We start from the raw sequence: 19,237 nt of genomic DNA on the forward strand, positions 1-19,237 counted from the left end.
ACTGGTAATGCAGCAAATTTTTTTATCATTAATTTATGTCACTTTAAAAACGGTATAATATGGAATAAATGTGAAATGTTGTTGGTTTGATCTATTAAATCAAACCATCAAGGGCGACTATGTCACAAAATAGCAGTGATGGATTTAGTTGGGTTTTTTTCAGTGAAAAGAATCTACACTTGACACACTTGTTCAAATATTTATTGAAAAGAACATGAAGGTAAAATGAAAGTAGGTATTATATCTTTAGAAAAACTGTATAATTTCTTTCTTTCTCTCACCGGCATTCCTGTACTTTACTGTTCTGACATAAACTGTATAGCAGGTTTTGTTCAATCTCTTTATTTTGAGTGATTTGGTGTCTTTATTTTTTGCCAATCATTTTACAACAATTCATAGTTTTTTAATTATTGGATCGTTTCTGTAGCTCGGTGGGCATTAAACTTCCTGTCCACGTTCCAACTTGTATGAAATGTGCTTCATAAATAAAGTTTGGGTGATTGTTTTCTATTGATCAGGTGACCGTGGAGGCCATTTGATTACAGTAAACTCATTGTCATGATCAAGAAACCCCTTTGAAATCATCTGGGCTTTGTGATATGGCATGTTAACATGCTGGAAGCAGGCATCAGAAGATGAGACACTGTGGTCATAAAGGGATGGAAATGCTCAGCAGCAAAACTTGGGCTGTGGCACTTAAGCAATGTCCAGTTGGTACTAAGGAGCCCAAAAATGCACACACCACCATATCACCATCAGTCAGAACCACTGCTGCAGGATGAAATGCTGTAAATGCCTAATTTCTGAGCCTACCATGTGAATATTGCAGCAGAAGTCAAAACTTGTTCTTGTGTGACAGGAGTGGTTTCTGGTGTGGCCTTCTGCTGCTGTAGGCCATCTGCTTCAAGGTTTTACATGTTGTACATTCAGAGATGCTCTTCTGCATACACATAATCTTTGGTTGGGGCTGCTTTACTATGCATTACTACATCAGTGTGGTGTGGCATGGGGACAGTTGATAGTGGCCCTCAGCTCAGTTGTATTATTGGTTGGGCATTTCTCATATTCCTCTTGTCAATGCACAACAGTTTCTCTATTGGCAGTAACAGCATCATCGGCAAACCATTTGGCAGTAGTTTTGGCTATTTAGTTTTGGCTCTGTAGGCAGCTGCAAAGTCCTGATGTAAAAGAAAATTGGCATCTCCATGAAGCACAAAGTGTTCTAAAATCTTCTGGTTGACGGCAGTTTTGAGTTTGGACTTTATAAAACACAATGGACCAACCATCACCAGCATCAAGCAATTGACACAGTACCCCAAATCATCACAGAGTGTGGAAACTTTACACTGGGCTTCAAACGGGTTGCATTTTCAGCCTCTCCACTCTTTCCACAGACTTGAAATGAATTCCAGTTCTTTTTCTCCTTAGCCCAGGTAAGACACTTCTAGCTTTGCTTCTGGTGGCTAGATGATATAAAACTAAATTAATAAGTCAGAAACCAACTGAACTGCTAACACGGATCTTGGTGGATTGAAAGTGAGCAAAAGTTAAGGCCTTGCGTTCACATTTCCTGATTTTTGCATACTCATCACCTGGAAAGAGGAAAAAGACGATGCAGGAGGAGCTGTAACACAGGATGTATGAATGCACTCTCTTCAGAAGTGTTTTCACCTTCAGTGTATGAACGAAGTGTAGCACACAGATGTTGTTTCAATTATGTAGCATGACCAATCTGTCTGCCCTTCACTGTTTCTTTGTGCATTAATAAAAAGTGGCATGTCTTTTCTAATTGCACTGTGCTGTGAATTGAATTGAAAGTTGCCCAGAAAATATAACACCCTATTAACATTGCTACATCATAAAATGCAGATGTAGTTGGGCTAATAAAATAAAAAACAACGACAATAAGTTATAATGCAGTTGAGCCAAAGATCATATTTAACTGAAATTGCTTTAAAATGAAGCGTTGAAGAGAGGTGCTCTCATTTTGTCAAAGGCCTGCTGACTCCACTCCTCTATCCTCTGCCTGCATCACTGGTGGGAAGTACAAAGGGGGTTAAGGATAGGAGTCAAGGAGAGGAATCCAGTATGGGCAATCTGAGAAATGTGAAAGGACTAAGATAGCCACTTCTGAATGGGCCGGGTAGACTGGCCTGATGCTCCAAGATGCACTGACTGAGCTCCACGTGTCAGGGTCCTGCAAACCAACACAGAAGCCTTTTTTTTTTTTTGTAATTTCTCTTGTTTGTGTCTCGAGTACTACGACTATTCCACTGAACAAAACTCAGAGTTGTGGGATTCCAATCCCTCTGTCGAGTCTTTATTCTACACAAAAGCTGTCCACCAGGTGGCGTTACATAACACCCACTACTTTTTCCATTCTGTTATGATGTGCTATGAATGTATAATGAACTCAGCACTCTAAGCTGGCTAAATATGCCAGATATTACTATTTGTCATGGTCCTGGCAGGTCTGAGTTTATTTCTCTTCTTTTCCCTCTCTTGTATAGTCAGTGTTACAGTTACAGTGGCTGTAAATTCCTCTCTGTGGAAAGACTCAAGTTGATTCCTTGAGGGGAAACAAAAACTCAGATCCCCACCTGCAAGATTCTTAAGTTCAACCCTCAAACACACTGGAGGCTGTTTTGTTTGCTCTCCCCGCAACCACCATAAATATTCAATGCCATGCACCTTTATCAGGCAGTGTAACTGATTTTAATGTTGTTAGGCCACACTTCCTGAATTAGGGTTGAGATATTTATCTGCACGTCTCAGCAGAAAATCAATCCCAAGTCTGCAACATGCCAGGTTGCAGGGCATTTTATGGGCTGAGGGGCAATGTTATTTTATAAGAATGCAGTGAATATTAATAATATTAATAATATTATCCTTATTATTCTGTTCATCTGGACGTAGCATTATCTGCACGCTACGTCCAGATGAACAGAATCAGCTTTTGGAGATTTACTTACCTGGATGATTGAGAATGCATCAAGATGCAGTGAATATTATTTTTAATTTTTTTTAGTTCACTCATTAATGGCGAGGCAGTCACATCAGCAGAAAATTGGATTTATTTGTTTGACTGCAGACGGCCTAAACCAGGGGTGTGAAACATAAGGCCCGAGGGCCAGAATTGGCTCAGGAATCTGGCCCATTGGATAGAGTCAAAAACTGTAAAGGAGGGCATAAACTTTGGACTTTTAACTGTATTTTCATACCTTTTACAACTTTTCTCTGATAAAGATCTCACACATGGCAATTCATACTATACCAAAGTAATAAATAAACAACATTCCTGTTTTTTCAATACCTACAATTCTTTTTTCTTTTCTTTTTTCTTATTTACAATGACTTTACATTAAAAAAATATTTCTGGGCAATGAGCTACCATGAAGTTTCTGTAATTTTGCAAAAGAGTTGTGTAATTTCTTTCATTTACTTCAGCAGCATTTCTTTGTCATTTCGATAATACTTAGATTTACAGCTGAAATTGCACTTTTTCTTATATAATTAATGTCAGGGATTAAATGTGTATTTAAACTTCTTTACACTGACAGAAAGGTGAGTTTCACTTGTTCAAACTCAAAGTGGGCTGACTGTACTGTGTGTGGCCCACGATCTAAAATGAGTTTGACATCCCTTACTTAACCTTTATATTCTTATGATCTAAAAATGTATGTAAGAAAAGTACTACAAATAAAATGCTTAGAAGCAGAAAGATGCTTTTATTCCAAAATCCTGTCGATATATTTGAATTGAAATAATGGCTGGTTATATTTTTCTCCTTTTCTGTAAAGGTGCTACATGAAAAAAAAAAAAGTCCCAGGTTATAAAAGGTTCAAATCTAAACTAGTTGAGACTAGAAGTGTTGATGAAAAATGCACCAATTACCACCAGTCGGCACAAATATGTTTAAAAAAAGAACATGCATGCATAAAGTAAAGATAACAGTTGTCCTGCTGGTGTCGATGCTTTATTAGTCTTACATAATCTTTTTCAGTGAGTACTGATTAACCTTATCTGATTAACCTTTGCAGTCATTAGTGAAGCCAGAGTGGTCCAGGCAGAGTGATACTCTGCTGAAGATCAATATGTCACCACAAGCAAATGAAAACATCAGTGTTTTCCGGGTGGTCTTCAGTCCAGCAGATGGTGCGTGAATGAAAACAAAAACTGTGTGAAGTATAAAAAAGCAAAATGGCCAGCTTTAAAATGTGAACTTATGTAAGAGGACTTTCAGTGTTAAAAATATCCTGTGGCCACAACAGAAAAACTTGAAATCTTCTTATTTAATAAGATGTATTTCTTTATTTGTGTACTTAACATGATTAATGTGGATGTTTTCATGCAGTAATATAGTAAATGCAAAATTCATACATCCACTCATTTTCTTAATCGCACATAGTGGTGCAGGGGAGGGCCCTATATATGGCCTAAACGCTGCAAAATCTGAAAAGCAGCCTACAGGACATGCTTTTATTTTTTAATTTGTCATGTTAGCGGTAGGTCATATTAATGAATAAATAGATGAATTCCAATATAAGTCAAATAATGGCTATGTTAAGTAACAGTAACATTGTGAGGAATGTTGGAGTTATTGCTGACAGGATATGTCCTTTAGGCGTCATTTGTCCCATTATACATTTGTCCCATTAACCTGACAGTCTCTGTCAGGATAATGGGAGGCAGCTTTCAGGCCCTCTTCTGTTGAACCAGCTTCCAGTTTGGACTTTTTGGACACCCTCTTTACTTTTAAGGTTAGGCTTAAAATTTTGTTTTTTGATAAAGATTATAGTTAGTGTTGGATAAGGTGACCCCGAACCATCTCTTGATTATACTGGAATAGGCCTAGGCTGCTGAGGCCTTCCCATATCCCATGGATTGAGTGTTTCTACTTTATTTGTCTTTCTTCCCTCTCCAAGTGTTTATCCAACTTGATTGATTTGATCATTAGCGATGATTAAACTCTGGCTTTTTCTCCCATGTGTGTGTTTTGTCCTGTTTCACGCTGCTCTTATCTCTTTCCAATCACCCCAACCCCTGAACCTGGTTCTGCTGGAGGTTTTGTGCTTTTAAAAATGAGTTTTTCCTTCCCACTGTCGCCAAGAGCTTGCTCATAGGGGGCCATCTGATTATTGGACTTTGTTTCTAATATTGTAAGGTCTTTACCTGACAACGTCAAGCGTCTTGCTGAGAATGTTGTTGTGAACAGGTACTATATAAATACATTTGAACTGACATTAATGGTATTTAAAGTCCTAAATAGTTAACGTTTTGAATTTTTTTAAAACCATTTTTAGCATATGAGTTGTTAACGCGCCAGTGTGATGACGTCATTGTCGGGGTCAGGACAGGTTGACCTCAGGTGTGTGTTTTTTCTTTTCTGGGGCATTTTTGCGGGGTTCTTCCTGCTGAAGGTAAACATATGGACGAAGCAGCGATTTGCGGTAAAAATATGAAAACTGTGTTCGAGCGGCGCGGATTAAAGCCACGAAAATGCCCGGACAGAAGAGAAGATATAACATACGCTTCCCTCCTGTGAGTAAATGTGGAATAATGTGGAAAATTAAAGCTGCCAAACGAGCTAACGGGTAACTGTAGTCGTGTGACAACTGTTGCATTCAAAGACTGCTGGAAATCATGTTTATTAGCGAGCTAGCCTAGCAAACTAGGAGATATATTAAAAATGCTTTAGCTCTACTAGGCTAAATTACTTACTCGTTAAAAAACAACAACAAAAAACAGTACCATTATAGAAGGTGTTTCGATGTTTTTTCAATGAATACGAGTTTGCAGGACTTTGTGCTTTCTGTTCCTTCCATTTTTTATGTTCTGGTTGGGAAACTTGTTTTCCTTTTTAATGAAATGTATGTAGGCCTATTTTGTAGTATAAATAGTTGGCACATACATGTCACACATTGTTTTTCACATATGAACAATTAAAAAAAAACACCTTCAGCTGCTATTAACAGTTATTTCATCAGTTACACGCAGTTTACTCAGTGCTCCTTAATGCACCGTAACTTCCATTTGCTTGAACAGCTGTAAACTCTTTGATATTGTTGCCAGAGGCGCATCAAAAAAATCATGCAGAAGGACGCTGAGGTGGGCCGGATGGCGATGGCAGTTCCTGTAATCATATGTATCCTTTAGGAGTCAAAGCTCAGCGCTTTGCCGAAGCAGCATCTTCTTCCAGCTTCTCCTGAGGCACTTGCTGGGAGTTAAAGTCAGTTGCGTTCAAGTGCCAATCGCTTAGCAAAATAAATAAACTGTCCTAATGAATCTTGTTGTTTTAGGAATTGGATATTGGGTAGACTGAATTAAACATTAATTTAGGCTGATTAAAGCGAATACACACAATGCCTCAACAATAAATTGTTCAGTTTATTGCACTAAGATACATCCCTCCAGGTGATAGGAACTGTTTTCTGCTGTGATGGTGTGGATATTTGATGTTAGCCAGTGTTAAATTGTAACTGTATTATGTCAAAGCAAGTATGTAAATACATGCTGAAAGTGTTGTAGAGCTGTGAAATCCCATACTGCATCAATAAGCTCGGGCCTTGGAGATATTCCTGAAGTCTCTGCTGACAAAAACCTGCGTGATTACAGAGTCCAAGCTCAGCACTGTTGTGTCTGTGGCTCACATGTAAGTAAGACTTTGTTATTTGAGCTCAAGTATATGAGATTATGAATTAATCAAGACTAATCCATCCATGATGCTAAAATGATGGTATATGTAGACGTAATTAATGAAATCACCAGTGTTGTGCCATGTGCGTAAATGCATGCAACACTCTATGCTCACAGAAGAACATTTAGATGAAAGACTTCCAAAAACAGCTGGAAGCAATAAACTAAAGTCAGCTCCTATTGTCAGTGAGTCTGGTTCACATGACCTGTTTCACTTTCTGTCCTCATCTCTGAAAGCAGTGCTTTAGGGTTTCACACTGGAAGAGAAATATTATGAGTGTAAGTGAGGCAGATATTTTCACAAGATCTATGCGCACCTTCGACTGCTGCAGGCGTGCAAACTGTCTTTTGTGAAGATGAAGAAGACATACGTGCAATTATAATCTTGTTCATATCTAACTGAATATGACAGCATTCATTCAGACTTACTGCGCTCGAGGTTCCTCACAAATTTCAACTAAAAAAATGACTGAACAGGTTACAGTACTGTGCAGCAATCTTGATCCACCTCTTACTCCTTTATACTTTGGTAGGAAAATGGAAAATAGATGCAGCGATTTATTGAAACATGCACCGAAATACTTATAAAACATAGAGTTTGTACATTTTTAACAAGCGTGAAAATCGATATTTGGTACGAGGACCTTCATTCTTCAACACAGCCTGAAATCTCCGTCTTGTCATTTCATTAAGTGGGAATAGTTCTCCAGGATTTTTGAAGGACATTCAAAGCTCTTCTTTCGATGTTGGCTGCCTTTTGTTGTGATCTCTGTGATGACAATCCAAGATTGCTTCACTGATTTTGAGGTCCAGAGTCTTGGGAGGCCAATCCATGATTGATACTGTCCCACTGTGTGTTTTTCTGTCCAGGTATGCTTTTACTGCATTGGAAGTGTGTATGGTCATGCTGACAAATGAAATTCTGCCAATTAGATACTTTATTTTTGCATGGTGGATCAAAATCTGATGGTAGCTTCACGTGTTGGTAGCCAGTGATGCTGGGGATCACATGATCCTGCAGCCAGTGATGCTGGCATTGCTTTTCAAACTTGGCAGAACCTCTACCATGTTTTACAGATGGCTGCGAACAGACATGTTGTGCCTTTCTCCTGAACTCTTCCATACTGCTTGACAACAATTTGAACCAAAAATTTCAAATGTTGTGTCATTTTGCCATTGTTGCCTCTGATTTTCAGTCGAGTTTTTGTATATTTTGGCATACCTCAGCCTTTTCCCTCTGTTTCCCTTCCTTACTAATGGCTTCTTGACAGCCACCATTCCACTGAGATAATTTCTGATGAGGCTTGAGCGAAACAGAGATGGATCAATTGAAGGTTCAAATGCATCTTTTAGGTCCTGTGCCAGGTCTTTAATGACCCCCACCCCCCACCACCCTATTTGTTAAGGATGAGACAAAAAGGGGTCGTCTTACTTTAGTTAGGTGGCCTTTTAAGGTTCATAGGTCAATGTTAAGTAGCATAAACAAAAAACATTCCTATAAAATATTCAGGTACAAGGACTGGACTGAAAGTTAGTGAAAAAGAGGCCAATGTTTGAAGAAAAACTTTGAAAGACCTTCAGAAAGCTTGGGGAGTTATTGTTCTGGACCATTTTATAAGAAATTATAAGAACGTCTGTTTTGTTTTGTTTTTAATATAAAGAATCAGCGGTGGCTCAAGAATCAAGAATACTGTATGCTGTTGTTTTTAAAACAGTTCCTAGGCCGTTAACATTAGTTATCCCCAATAAAATAAATTGAATATTTAACAAAAAAAGCAAATTAAATCAATATACTGTCAGTTTGTTTGCTTTTTTTCTCTTTAGCATGTCGTTCCCATGCATGTATATGAAAAGTTGGCATATAATGTATTACATTTTGTGCTTTTATAGGAAGCAATGCATAGAGTCTGAAAAGCTCTTCCATTTTCTCAAAGACTTGGTAGCACAAACCACGCCTACAAGCCAGAAGGACAACAGAAGCATGAGTATGTGGCCTTTATACAGGTAGAGAGTGTACCTTTAATGTCAATGTAACTAATTCCTTCTTAAAAAGCCTCCAAATGCCCTCAACATTATTAAATTCTTATGATAATTGACCTTTTCTTTGTTTCAAGGAACAAACAGCATGAAGTTTCTGTTAAAAAACCACCTGAAGTGGAGGAAATGGCTCCGCAAGGTAGCCTCGACTCACTTGACAACGACTCGAGTGCCAGCGTACGTAGTAACTAAAAACGAAATCTTACTCCAACTAACATGCGAACCGAACCAATCAGCTCTCAGAATGTGTGTACTTGTGTTTCTGACACTCAGGCAGTAGTGGACACTTTTGTGTTGCATGCTAAAAGCTGCAGCAGCGCCCCCTTGAGGCCATAGTGATAATTTTACTCTGTGTGGCTGAAAAAGTGTAGAGTACTTCTTACCTCAGCAGTGTTTGTCTTGTCTAGAGAACGGTTGTGGTGATCCGTGGGTGAAAGGGTGAAGACGGAGAACAAATTCTTATCAGTTACCTTGGTTACTAAGAGCTTATCAACTTTGCGGACATGTTAATACCCCTTCTGGTTTCAGTTAGTCAATCATTTCCTCTCCTTCTTCCAGGAGTCGGAGCTCTACATCTGCTTATGACTGTGCAACCAGCGGAAGCTGCTGTGAAGTCACAGCAGCGCCTCATTTCATTATGTCACTTCTCCTTACATTTGTCTTTTGTCTCTGCTGTCCTGGATCTTGGTCACAAATAAGTGAGGCTAAGTAATCACAATACTTCAGCTGACGTCTACATACAAGTTGTTTCGTTAGCTCAAGTCCAGCTTTTGGGTAAATAAAGAGTTTTTCTTGGGAGGATAAGGGATCTTTGTTTGGAGCAGATATATTTTAGGATCACTTGAATCTTTTGTGGAATTTTGCACTGAGTTGCTGATTAGGAAATTGTGTTTGTAGAGCAGTACATGCTTGTATAATGATGCTATTTAGATTACAATATTTAGTTTTGAGATTATTCTGGAACACTTTTAGACAGTGTGCAGCTTTTTTTTTTTTTTTACTGTATTTTGAAGATGTATATTCTTTGATATGAATTAGATGCTTTCACAATGTATTACTTTATTTTTTGCTTGTTTTTGTTTTCTGGTAGGACTTGTGGGATGTGCAGCAATCTTTAAAACCAAACTAAGTGCTTATTTTAAGAAATAGTGGCCTTTGTGGTGTCTATTTTTAGAGCACTTGTAAATTAAAAGTTTTAAAGATTTTTGCATATATGAAAATAAATAACGTATGTAAATAAATAATTGGAATCTCCAGATAGTTCGAATGTAAAGAAGTTGAATAAAAACAAGTCGCAAGCATATAGGGATTGGTTTATTCCAGTAAACTAACCTTTTTACACTGTGATGGCGTGAAATGAGGAATAAATAGATGCACTCTGTTCTGAAAGGTTATTTTTACTGGATTTTTTTTTTTAACATTTTGAAACCAAATAAAGCAAAAACATCTCTCTTCAGTTGCTACGCAGTGACCTGCATGAGGAGGTGAGACGGTTTCCATGTCCCAGCACCGATGAGGTTCGCTAACGTTCCTCCTGCTGATCCACGCTGGCAGACGCTACACTTGTAATGAGCATCAAATCTAGTCTCAGAGGAACAAGCTGGAGTACAGTCCTGCTCGGCTGCAGGTGATCGGACGTCATTCTTCCACATGGGGGGCAGTTTGGAATGAAAACATGCATCTTCACTACAATGACTCAAAATGAGCAATACAAGTTAAAAAATAAACATTCATTTTTTAAACATTGTTTTTCAAATAAAAGAAAACATTTCTCTTTATCTCCTGCAATAATTACATATTTATAGACGTGGAGGCCAATTTGAAGTAGTGGTGCGATAGATCCCTTTGTTTTATTCAATCCATTATTTATCCCGAGTCCCAAAGGCACGGTCCATTCATTCTCCTTTGAACAACTGATCCAAATACTGAAGGAGATGGAACAAAAACAAAGATTGATTTTAAATATGCTCAGAAAAGAAAACATTTACACACAGAGGTGATGGATTGGCCTCACTTATGCTGTCTCTTCTGTTAAGTCGTGCTCTGAGTTTACAGTCGGATGTGCCAGAGATCGAAGGACAAAAGATTAAAAATCCAAAACTGGAAAGAAACCCAAAACAAAACAGCACTACAGTACACCGTTTTCAGAAGAGCCGTGCTCCGTAGCCAAATGTCTGTTTAATAGATTCAAAGTAGTATCTCTTCCAGCCCTCTTTCGTCTGCTCCTCCTGGCTGTTTGGGACGCCTCGATACTCCACCTTCAGCTCTGTCTCGCTGCTCCGGTCCAAGAACGTCATTGTGATCATGGCGTAGTGCTCTGTGGCAAAAAAAAAAAAAAAAAATCCATACTTTTAACTATAAAAGCACGATAGCATAAAAGGAAGAGAGATCCGAGGAAATTATTTTTGACCCTGAAGTGAGCTACAGATGAGGATAAAATTATAGTAGGTGAATGAAAAGCTGACCTTTTTATTGAGCCATAACACAAACCACTGCTGTGCAATTATTATTTCACAGTTTATGTGTTTGAATTCATCTATACTAGTACATTTTTTCAAATTTGAATTTAAATGGTCCAATTTGTTGTATGATAGTAAGCACTGTTCCCACATACTGAAAAATAGAAAGAAACCTACCACAGGGCCAGGTGTTATACCGCCACTTCATAACTATTTTCTCATCTGGAACCTGAAAGCAAGAGGACTTGTGTTAGAATTTACTCAGGTAAAGTGATGTTAATGTGGTACAGTACAGTCAAGTAAATAATTCATATACACAAATGCTTATTTTTAAATGTCATAGATCAGACTCACCAGCTCTGTGAACTCGCCCAGAATATTTCCATCTAGCAGACGAAACTTTCCGCCCTTCTCTCCATCCACTGTGGCTGAACCACGCGTGAACGCCTGAACCATCTGTTTATTGACAAGAAGCCCCAAAATCAAAAGAAGCAAAGTCCATTTTTACTGAAAGACTTAACAAGACACAACCACAGCCTGGGTTTCCAATCAAACACACAGCTGAGGCTCACCTCTTTGTTCAGAAAGACCCTGTAGAGTTCAGCTGGTGAGGTGAGAAACGTCTCTTTCAGTGTAAATTTACAGGTGGGGATCTTGACGCCGGTGTTGACAGGAGTGGCTGTGCTGGCAGAGGAGGAAATCTGTTCCACACAACCATAGAAGTCTGGTGAGCACGGATCAGTTTATGTGCCATAACTAAAGCCTGGTTTAGACTTCTGCAGAAACGTCATAATTTTTGACGTAACTAGAAACTGCTTTAAACCTTCCACGTAATCTGACATGAACAACAACTGAATGGTGGGAATTCAACTACAGAAATCAGGCTTAACACTGCTTCGGGTATCAGAGTAAATAAAATGGGGACAAAGTGAGGGTCAAAGTCCAAAATCTTTACTATGTGATTGATGTGCACCAACCTCAGTTTTATCCAGCTTAGCTTTGGACTGTGATGTGGACTGTGGTTTGGCCACACCATTGGCTGTGGGTAGGATCATCCCCTGTGTGAATTCTGCAATTAAAAAAAGAAAGAAGAGTTTGTATAAATATAAGCATTTGACCCTTTTCTTTAACCTAATCTGAATCTGGCAAACTCTTAACGCAAATTCTACCCAAAAAGAATTTAACGATTTACAATCATGCATAATCTCAATGTGTTCAGCAATTAGGCTCTGGGAGAAATTTGCTATTCGTTAGCTCACCTGTTTTTAAGAACCCAACGTAGCTCTGCAGTGCGTCGCGGAATTTATCCACTCCTTTCGTTTTCATCAGGTTCATCAGCAGCGTGTCGGGTTCATCTTTGTTCAACGATACAGAAATCTGGACACGACACAGGAAAGTAAACTCAGTAAACTCTTCCTCCACCTTCCAGCCAGCCTGAATCAGTGTGCACATGTGCTTTGGTGAAACTTACATCAAGATCCTCCATGTCATTTTCATCAGACAGGTTTGGAACTTCAATTGTTCCTTTATACTTGACTCCTTCTTTTGACTTTCCTGTTCAAACAAAAAAGAATAAACATGTCAGCAAAGATTCAAAGCCTCTTCAAACCTGCCTCCTATTTTAGTAATGATAATAAAAATGCAACATATTAGCTCAGTCACTCTTCTCTATAAGCCACTGAAGCTTTTCCCCCCTATTAGATATAAAAATCTACCTGTTAAAGGCTGAGCTGTAAAACTTCAACATATAAGAGATCGTGCCCTGCATTCAAGATGTTTGCAAACAAGCTGGCACAATGCTGATTAAGTCTCAGTGCCTGCTAAATTATAGTCTGGAAGCAATGACGGTAACTGCCACTGTTAGCAGCCAAATGACCAGTTTCAGAGATGCAATTAAAACCAAACTACTGCCTTAAATGAAACAAACAATAATGCTAGTTTTCTACTTACCAGTCCAAGTAGCTTTCACGTTCCACTCATAAAAGAAAATAAGTTTCCCTTTGCGGTTGTTAATTGAGGCCTCTCCTTCCACCTTGCTGACTTCTGTCACTTCACACGTTCCCTCCTCATTCTCTACGCTCAATCCAAGAAGCAGAGATTTTAACTTATCTGATGACCAGTTTGTTGCATCTCTTTCCGTCCTGCAAAGTCCAGCGGAGACCACAAAGATAAGTGAGCACATCCGAACAGGGAACAAAAAACCCCAACACCTTAACTAAGGATTGTGCACTTTACAAGCCTTCTTCTCAATGTATTTTCAAAGTGTTTGCAGTCATACTCAACTGGGAAATTTGTTTTCTGAATCCCAAACATGAGATGCACTGACATGTCATCAAACATGTCTGTTTGACACTGGTCGTTTGGCAAATGTGAGGCTAGACTGGCCAAGATTTACCTGCTCAGTCACATCAATTGTAAACTAGCAAGAGGAAGATCATGGTACTTGGATCTGCTCTCTTATTCACAAGGAGTTGCCACAGCGGGAAGCTCGACATGTTTAATTTGGCAGAGGCTTTACACCAGATGCCTTTCCTACTGGAACCTCTCCTCACATGACTGAATCAGAGATTCACCCTATGTGGCCACTCATTATGCACTAGTTAAATGTGTTAAAAACAATATATAGTGTGATGATGAGGATTAAGAATGTAAAACATTAAAATGAAGGGTTCTTTATTTTCATAACACAAAAGGGGGAGATCAAACAAAAAACACCCAAGGACAACAACTGTGTACAGTTGTAAAGTGTACATTACTGGTTACTACTCAGGACGTCACAATTGGACCACCCAGTCAGATGGCCTCTGACATCAGCTTTCTAATCCTCTGCTAGATACAAATGTATTTTAGGAGGTCACCACAGCTGGAAGGTGGGCACAGACCGGCTTAAGTGACAAATCTGAGGAACCACATTCTAGTTGACTGGTGACAGCGCCCCTTGAGTATGGCTGTTACAGAGAAAAGCCTGTAATCAAATGCTCCGGGATCATTACAGAAGACGAACAAATGCCATATTTACAAACTATGAATTCATTCGTATTATTTTGCGTAGGGCAGTTATAAAAAGTGCAGTCACGTTGTAATTGGGGCTACCACACGTGTTCTGGTGTAACCGATGAAACATTGGTAACCGTAAACTTACCAAAGGCGAGAGACTATAAAGCTTGTTACTACACCAGAATACTGCAGTAGATACAATTAGTCATGCTGCATTTTAACGCTACTGATGTTAAAAGCCGTTACACATGCATTAGAAGCTTCAGCGGCTAGCTATATGCGAAGCTAACTTAAGAACGCCTGCAATGTTAGCTCGCCTAATTGTTTCAAACTTTTATATACCTCAATACTTGAGGCCGGCTACAGACAAAATAATGACCTAACCTTACTTGATCCAAACCTAAACATATAAACTACAGTTTGATACTAACAGGAGCTCGGTGTGTCGTGTTAGCATTAGGCTAACAGCTAAAAACCAATGTCCTTTCATTAGATCTTACCAATGCCAATTGTTGACATTAGTCGCATCAGCTCTCTCCTCTACAATCCAACGAGGGTCTCCTTCTCCCCACTTCGCCATTTTGTTGAATAAATAATAAGAAACGTTTAAATGTGTAAGGTTAAAAGCAGAGAGCAGGTGTCTGCCGGTGACTATCCACCGATGTGCACGCTGTTTCTAGAAGCCTCTGGCTGCTGCGGGCTCTCAAGCGGTGCTCCTGAGTTTATTCGCCGAGCACAGAAAATGCTGGAAACGGAACGTTGTGGAAGGAGGTAAAAAAAAAAGTCCCCCCCTTGCCGGAAGCCTGAAGAATAGTTCCGCGTTAGGAATGCAGACTTCTGGAACTACAAAAATAAAATAAGTAAGTAAGTAAATAACTAAGTAAATACATACACAGATAGATAAACTTTGAAAAGCCTTGTTTTTATTTTCCATTTCAAATGTTTGTTTTTTCCTAAAGAAAGCGCTTCATTCTGCCAGGCTCACATGAACTACTCATACAAATTACTTTTACAAGTATTTTTTTTTTTAAACCAGCCACACAAAATTTGTAAATGTTCCATTGTTTTTGTTTTTGTTTTTAATTTTAAGGATGTACTTCTTTTGTCTGTTCTTGGCTGTTTGCAAGGGGAAGACAAATTAAGGCCTCACCCTCAGGTTTATGAAAATGGAGACTTTTCACAGCTATGGGGCAATTTTTGGACAAAATAACTGATTAATTATGAAAACAACTCTTAGTGAAACTTCTGATGGCATGGCTTAAACATTTTACATATCTTGAAGAAAAAAACCTGTGATATTAGACAGTGATTATAAAAATGAGTGGAAGACCGTGAGGGATTAAGCCCATGTCAGCAGATTCTCACCTAGAGTTTGAGTGAGTATAGCATGAGCTTTTATTTAGGTATGTTCCCTTTGCTGTGAGGTAAAAAGAAATGGCTGGTGTCCACTCACCAGACACTTCACCTGTTGACCACTGGTGGTGGTCAGAGGGCCCGGTGGCACCAGTGTCCAGCAGCCTCGCCTCTGTCAGTGCGCCCCAGGGCAGCTGTGGCTACAATGTAGCTTGCTATCGCCAGTGTATGAATGTGTGTGTGAATGGGTGGATGACTGGATGTGTAAAGCGCTTTGGGGTCCTTAGGGACTAGAAAAGCGCTATATAAATACAGGCCATTTACCATTCAGCTGCTCAGTAACATGGCTATCTAATCACATAGCAACTCAATGCATTTAGGCATGTAGACACAGACTGAATATTTCATAAATTTCATAGCAGCAAGAACAGCAAACTCAGGCTACACACAGGTGCATCAACAATGCACAATTAAAGATTGGAAAAATCCTGCCTGGTCCGATGAGTCTCGATTTCTGCTGCAACTTTCAGAAACAACATGAATACATGGATCTGTCTTGGAGGTCTAATGGCATGGTGCATAACTTATTGGCACACTTTGGGCCCCTTAATATCAGCTGAGCATAATGTAAAAGTCACAGCCTACCGGAGTATTGTTGACCATGTTCCTCACTCTATGACCGCTTCTGGCGGCAGCATCCACCAGGATCATGAACCATGTTGCAAAACTCATCTCAAACAGTTTTTTTTTGTACGTGAAAGTGAGTTCACTGTACTCAAACGGCTTCCACAGTGACCAAATCCAATAGGGCACCTTTGAGAGGTGGTTGTGGTGACACGCAGCCGATAAATGAACAGCAACTGTGTGATACTGTCACTTCAATATGCACCAATATCTCAGAGGAAATTTTGCAGCACCATTTTGAATTAGTGCCACGAAGAATTAAAACAGTTTTTATAGCAAAAGGGTGCTAACCTGGGACTAGCAAGGTGTACCTTGCTAAAGTTGGCGTTTGGTATGTAACTTAATAATAAGTTATATCCTCTAATAAGTTAAATTAACTCTTATTATCTGTCTTATCCAAAAAGTAGCCCCACCTTCTGTTTTTTGTGTCAAGTCTAATAATTGTTCCAAAAAGGTTACAGATCAGTAGCTAGATGTTGGAGGCTCGAGGATTTAAAAGTCTGTCTAGGTACTGGTAACAGGGACGTAGATAAGCTAATTACCATTGCTGCAAATGAAAACATCCAGAGGCAGAGGTAATAAGCATCATTAGCGATGATAATTACTGGTAATTACACCAATCAGATTTAAAGAGTCTTATAAAAAACACTAATGAAAAGCCTCCAAAGGTGGCTGCTACTGATTTGGGAAGATATAAACAAAGTGCAGTTTAACTTCTTATTAAACCTGCAGTTTAGAAGCTTAAAAAACAACCATCAATGAGCAAAATACACAATTCTAAAAGACTGTTCATGCAGCTTTCTTATCAAAGTGATCAAAATTGAGATGGAAAATCACATGCGATCATATTTGAACTTGACTTTATTGTCTTTTTCTGGACTTAGTATGGATTTGTAATCATCCATCCATCCATCCATCCATCCATTCGCTTCTGCTTATCCTTTTCAGGGTCGCAGGGGGTGCTGGAGCCTATCCCAGCTGTCATAGGGCGAGAGGCGGGGTACACCCTGGACAGGTCGCCAGTCTGTCGCAGTTTGTAATCAGATCTCTGATTTCTTTAGTACACAGGGAAAGTGTAAAACTCAGTGTTCTTTGCATCTGTCTGTCATTGCATTACAATTTCCAGTGAATGGAAATATTTCCACAGGTTATCAATACAATATATTACCAAAGACATTTCTTTTAAGTGTCTGTCCGCATAAACAAGACAGAAAAAGGTGAAAATAAGAAAAAATGTTGCACTGAGTTAAGTTAGACCCAACTACAAAGGGTTAAAAGTGGTTCGATCAGCTACTGAAACCAGCTGACTTCTTGTTACCCCACCAGAATGATTTCTTTACCATTTTAAGAAAATACGAGCATAAGCAAAAGCAAGTCCTTTTGTGCCCCTCACCACCAAAAGGAAAAAGCTTAGACACATTTTGTTTGTTTGACTTGTTGAAAACAGAGCATGCAGTGACTCAACAAGTATATACCTTTTTTGCCATGTATTAAGTGTAAAACTATGGTTTCTGTTATTTTACTATCTAAAAACAGTTGACACCATTTGAACTTTATTCAAAGGCTTTATTCAAATTTGACTCATAATGGACCAGTGACATTCAAAATAAAGCAGAGTAACTGTTCGGGGTTGAGCAAAATGATTTTATTATTGCGGTCTCAACAGACATAACATGTATAAACCATGTTTACACCTCACTGTGTAAGATCCACGCACTATTACCCAAAATGTGGTGTGTTAGTTCTGACCACAACTACCAGAGGCTCAGTCTGCATGTGTGGCAGTGTTTTTAAACCCAGTCATGTTACTGACCCGCTGCCAACAAACCTAATTAGTATAGAGAGATGTTCCACCAGGTGCCTTTAGTGGCTGTTTCACAGCTTTTTTCAGTGGCATCAAATTAAAAAAGAAGAATTATTTAAAAAATAAATAAATACAGTACTGTGCAACAGTATTGAGCCACCCCTCATTTCACTTCCAAGAAGCCAGACATTCTTGTTATTTTCATAAACTGGTCTTGAGCAATAGTTCTTCTGACTTTCTGAAGCAAATTCTTCTTTCATTTTCAGTCCGTTCCTTGTACCTGACTATTTTCAGAAGAATGTTTTATTCCTTGTTAAGGTGCTTAACACCTGACTTATTATTTGACAAGAAAACCGAAAATTCAAACATATAAACCCATCTAACTCATGGGCTCAGCCACTGTTTTCTATACACATAACCAATTTTACATGGCAGCTTTAAGTGTAAAATGCCATAGTATCATACAGTATCACAGGCATTAAAAAAGCATTTTTAGCTAAAAAGGTGGCATATCAAAGAAGTGACATTAAAATATTTGAGGAAACTAGACAAGTGGAATATGAAAACAAAAAAAGAAGTGTCAGATTGAAAGAAATAGGAAAAAATCAGCAAAGACATGACAAAGGACCTGAGAAACATATCTGGCACTTTAGTTGATCCATCTACAGTTTGCCAAAGCCTCATCAGAAACGGTCTCAATGGAAGGGTGACAATCATGAAGCCATTCTTAAGGAAGGAAACAGGAAGAAAGGGCTAACGTATGACAATTTACAGAATAATTGAAAATCGGTGGCAACGCACTGTGGAACACTATCAGTGCTGGATTGGCCTTCCCAGAGCCTGGACCTCAACATTGTTGAAGCAGTATGGGATCATCTTTACAGGAAACAGAACGATAGGCAGTCAAAGAAGAGCTTTGAGTATCCTTGAAGAAGCCTGGAGAACTATTCCTGATTATTCCCATTCCTACTTAATGAAATCACAAGAAAGTTTGCCTAAGAGATTTTAGGCTGTGCTGAAGAATAAAAGTGGTCTTACCAAATATTAACTTCTAAGTTGATTAGGATTGTGCACATTCAGTTTTTGTTGTATGAGCTATATTTGTATTTGCACAATTTTCAATAAATCATGTCACCTATTTCCAATTTCCCTAACAAAATATAAAGAAATTAGGAGTGGTTAAAGACTATTTTTTAATATTATATAA

At 38.8% G+C, this 19,237-nt stretch overlaps 2 protein-coding genes across 3 annotated transcripts; one reads left to right on the forward strand and one right to left on the reverse strand.

The window, feature by feature from the left end:
• Nucleotides 1–5,227: 5,227 nt before the first annotated feature.
• Nucleotides 5,228–9,935, forward strand: LOC146366336 (dr1-associated corepressor). Of its 2 annotated transcripts, none has more exons than XM_084915209.1 (6): nt 5,228–5,541; nt 6,073–6,145; nt 6,559–6,652; nt 8,587–8,681; nt 8,811–8,910; nt 9,292–9,935. In XM_084915209.1, the coding sequence occupies exons 1-6, from the start codon at nt 5,500–5,502 to the stop codon at nt 9,443–9,445; spliced, it is 558 nt and encodes a 185-aa protein (XP_084771335.1). In that variant the 5' UTR covers nt 5,228–5,499; the 3' UTR covers nt 9,446–9,935. The 2 variants fall into 2 exon arrangements, with proteins under 2 accessions (XP_084771335.1, XP_084771336.1); XM_084915210.1 differs by having other exon boundaries at nt 8,587–8,700; nt 9,292–9,415.
• A 93-nt stretch (nt 9,936–10,028) lies between these two features.
• Nucleotides 10,029–14,942, reverse strand: ahsa1b (AHA1, activator of heat shock protein ATPase homolog 1b). The gene is made up of 9 exons (XM_084915208.1): nt 14,690–14,942; nt 13,143–13,333; nt 12,664–12,746; nt 12,452–12,569; nt 12,170–12,261; nt 11,765–11,893; nt 11,547–11,648; nt 11,370–11,421; nt 10,029–11,050 (listed from the first exon to the last, which is right to left on the reverse strand). Exons 1-9 carry the CDS (start codon nt 14,767–14,769, stop codon nt 10,878–10,880), a joined length of 1,020 nt encoding a protein of 339 aa, XP_084771334.1. The 5' UTR covers nt 14,770–14,942; the 3' UTR covers nt 10,029–10,877.
• Nucleotides 14,943–19,237: the final 4,295 nt, after the last annotated feature.

Source organism: Perissodus microlepis, chromosome 19 (assembly GCF_051167445.1).
Source record: "Perissodus microlepis isolate ML-2025 ecotype Zambia chromosome 19, ASM5116744v1, whole genome shotgun sequence".
NCBI classification, from domain to species: Eukaryota; Metazoa; Chordata; class Actinopteri; order Cichliformes; family Cichlidae; genus Perissodus; species Perissodus microlepis.

What these genes read in the sequence shown, in the direction of transcription:
- LOC146366336 (XM_084915209.1), top strand. Translation starts at nt 5,500, where the DNA reads ATGCCCGGACAGAAGAGAAGATATAACATACGCTTCCCTCCT. An exon ending in ATAACATACGCTTCCCTCCT is followed by an intron (nt 5,542 to 6,072) that starts GTGAGTAAATGT and finishes TATTGTTGCCAG; the next exon opens with AGGCGCATCAAAAAAATCAT. An exon ending in GAAGGACAACAGAAGCATGA is followed by an intron (nt 8,682 to 8,810) that starts GTATGTGGCCTT and finishes CTTTGTTTCAAG; the next exon opens with GAACAAACAGCATGAAGTTT.
- ahsa1b (XM_084915208.1), bottom strand. Translation starts at nt 14,769, where the DNA reads ATGGCGAAGTGGGGAGAAGGAGACCCTCGTTGGATTGTAGAGGAGAGA. An exon ending in TGGGCGAGTTCACAGAGCTG is followed by an intron (nt 11,422 to 11,546) that starts GTGAGTCTGATC and finishes TCTTGCTTTCAG; the next exon opens with GTTCCAGATGAGAAAATAGT. An exon ending in GTATAACACCTGGCCCTGTG is followed by an intron (nt 11,051 to 11,369) that starts GTAGGTTTCTTT and finishes TTTTTGCCACAG; the next exon opens with AGCACTACGCCATGATCACA.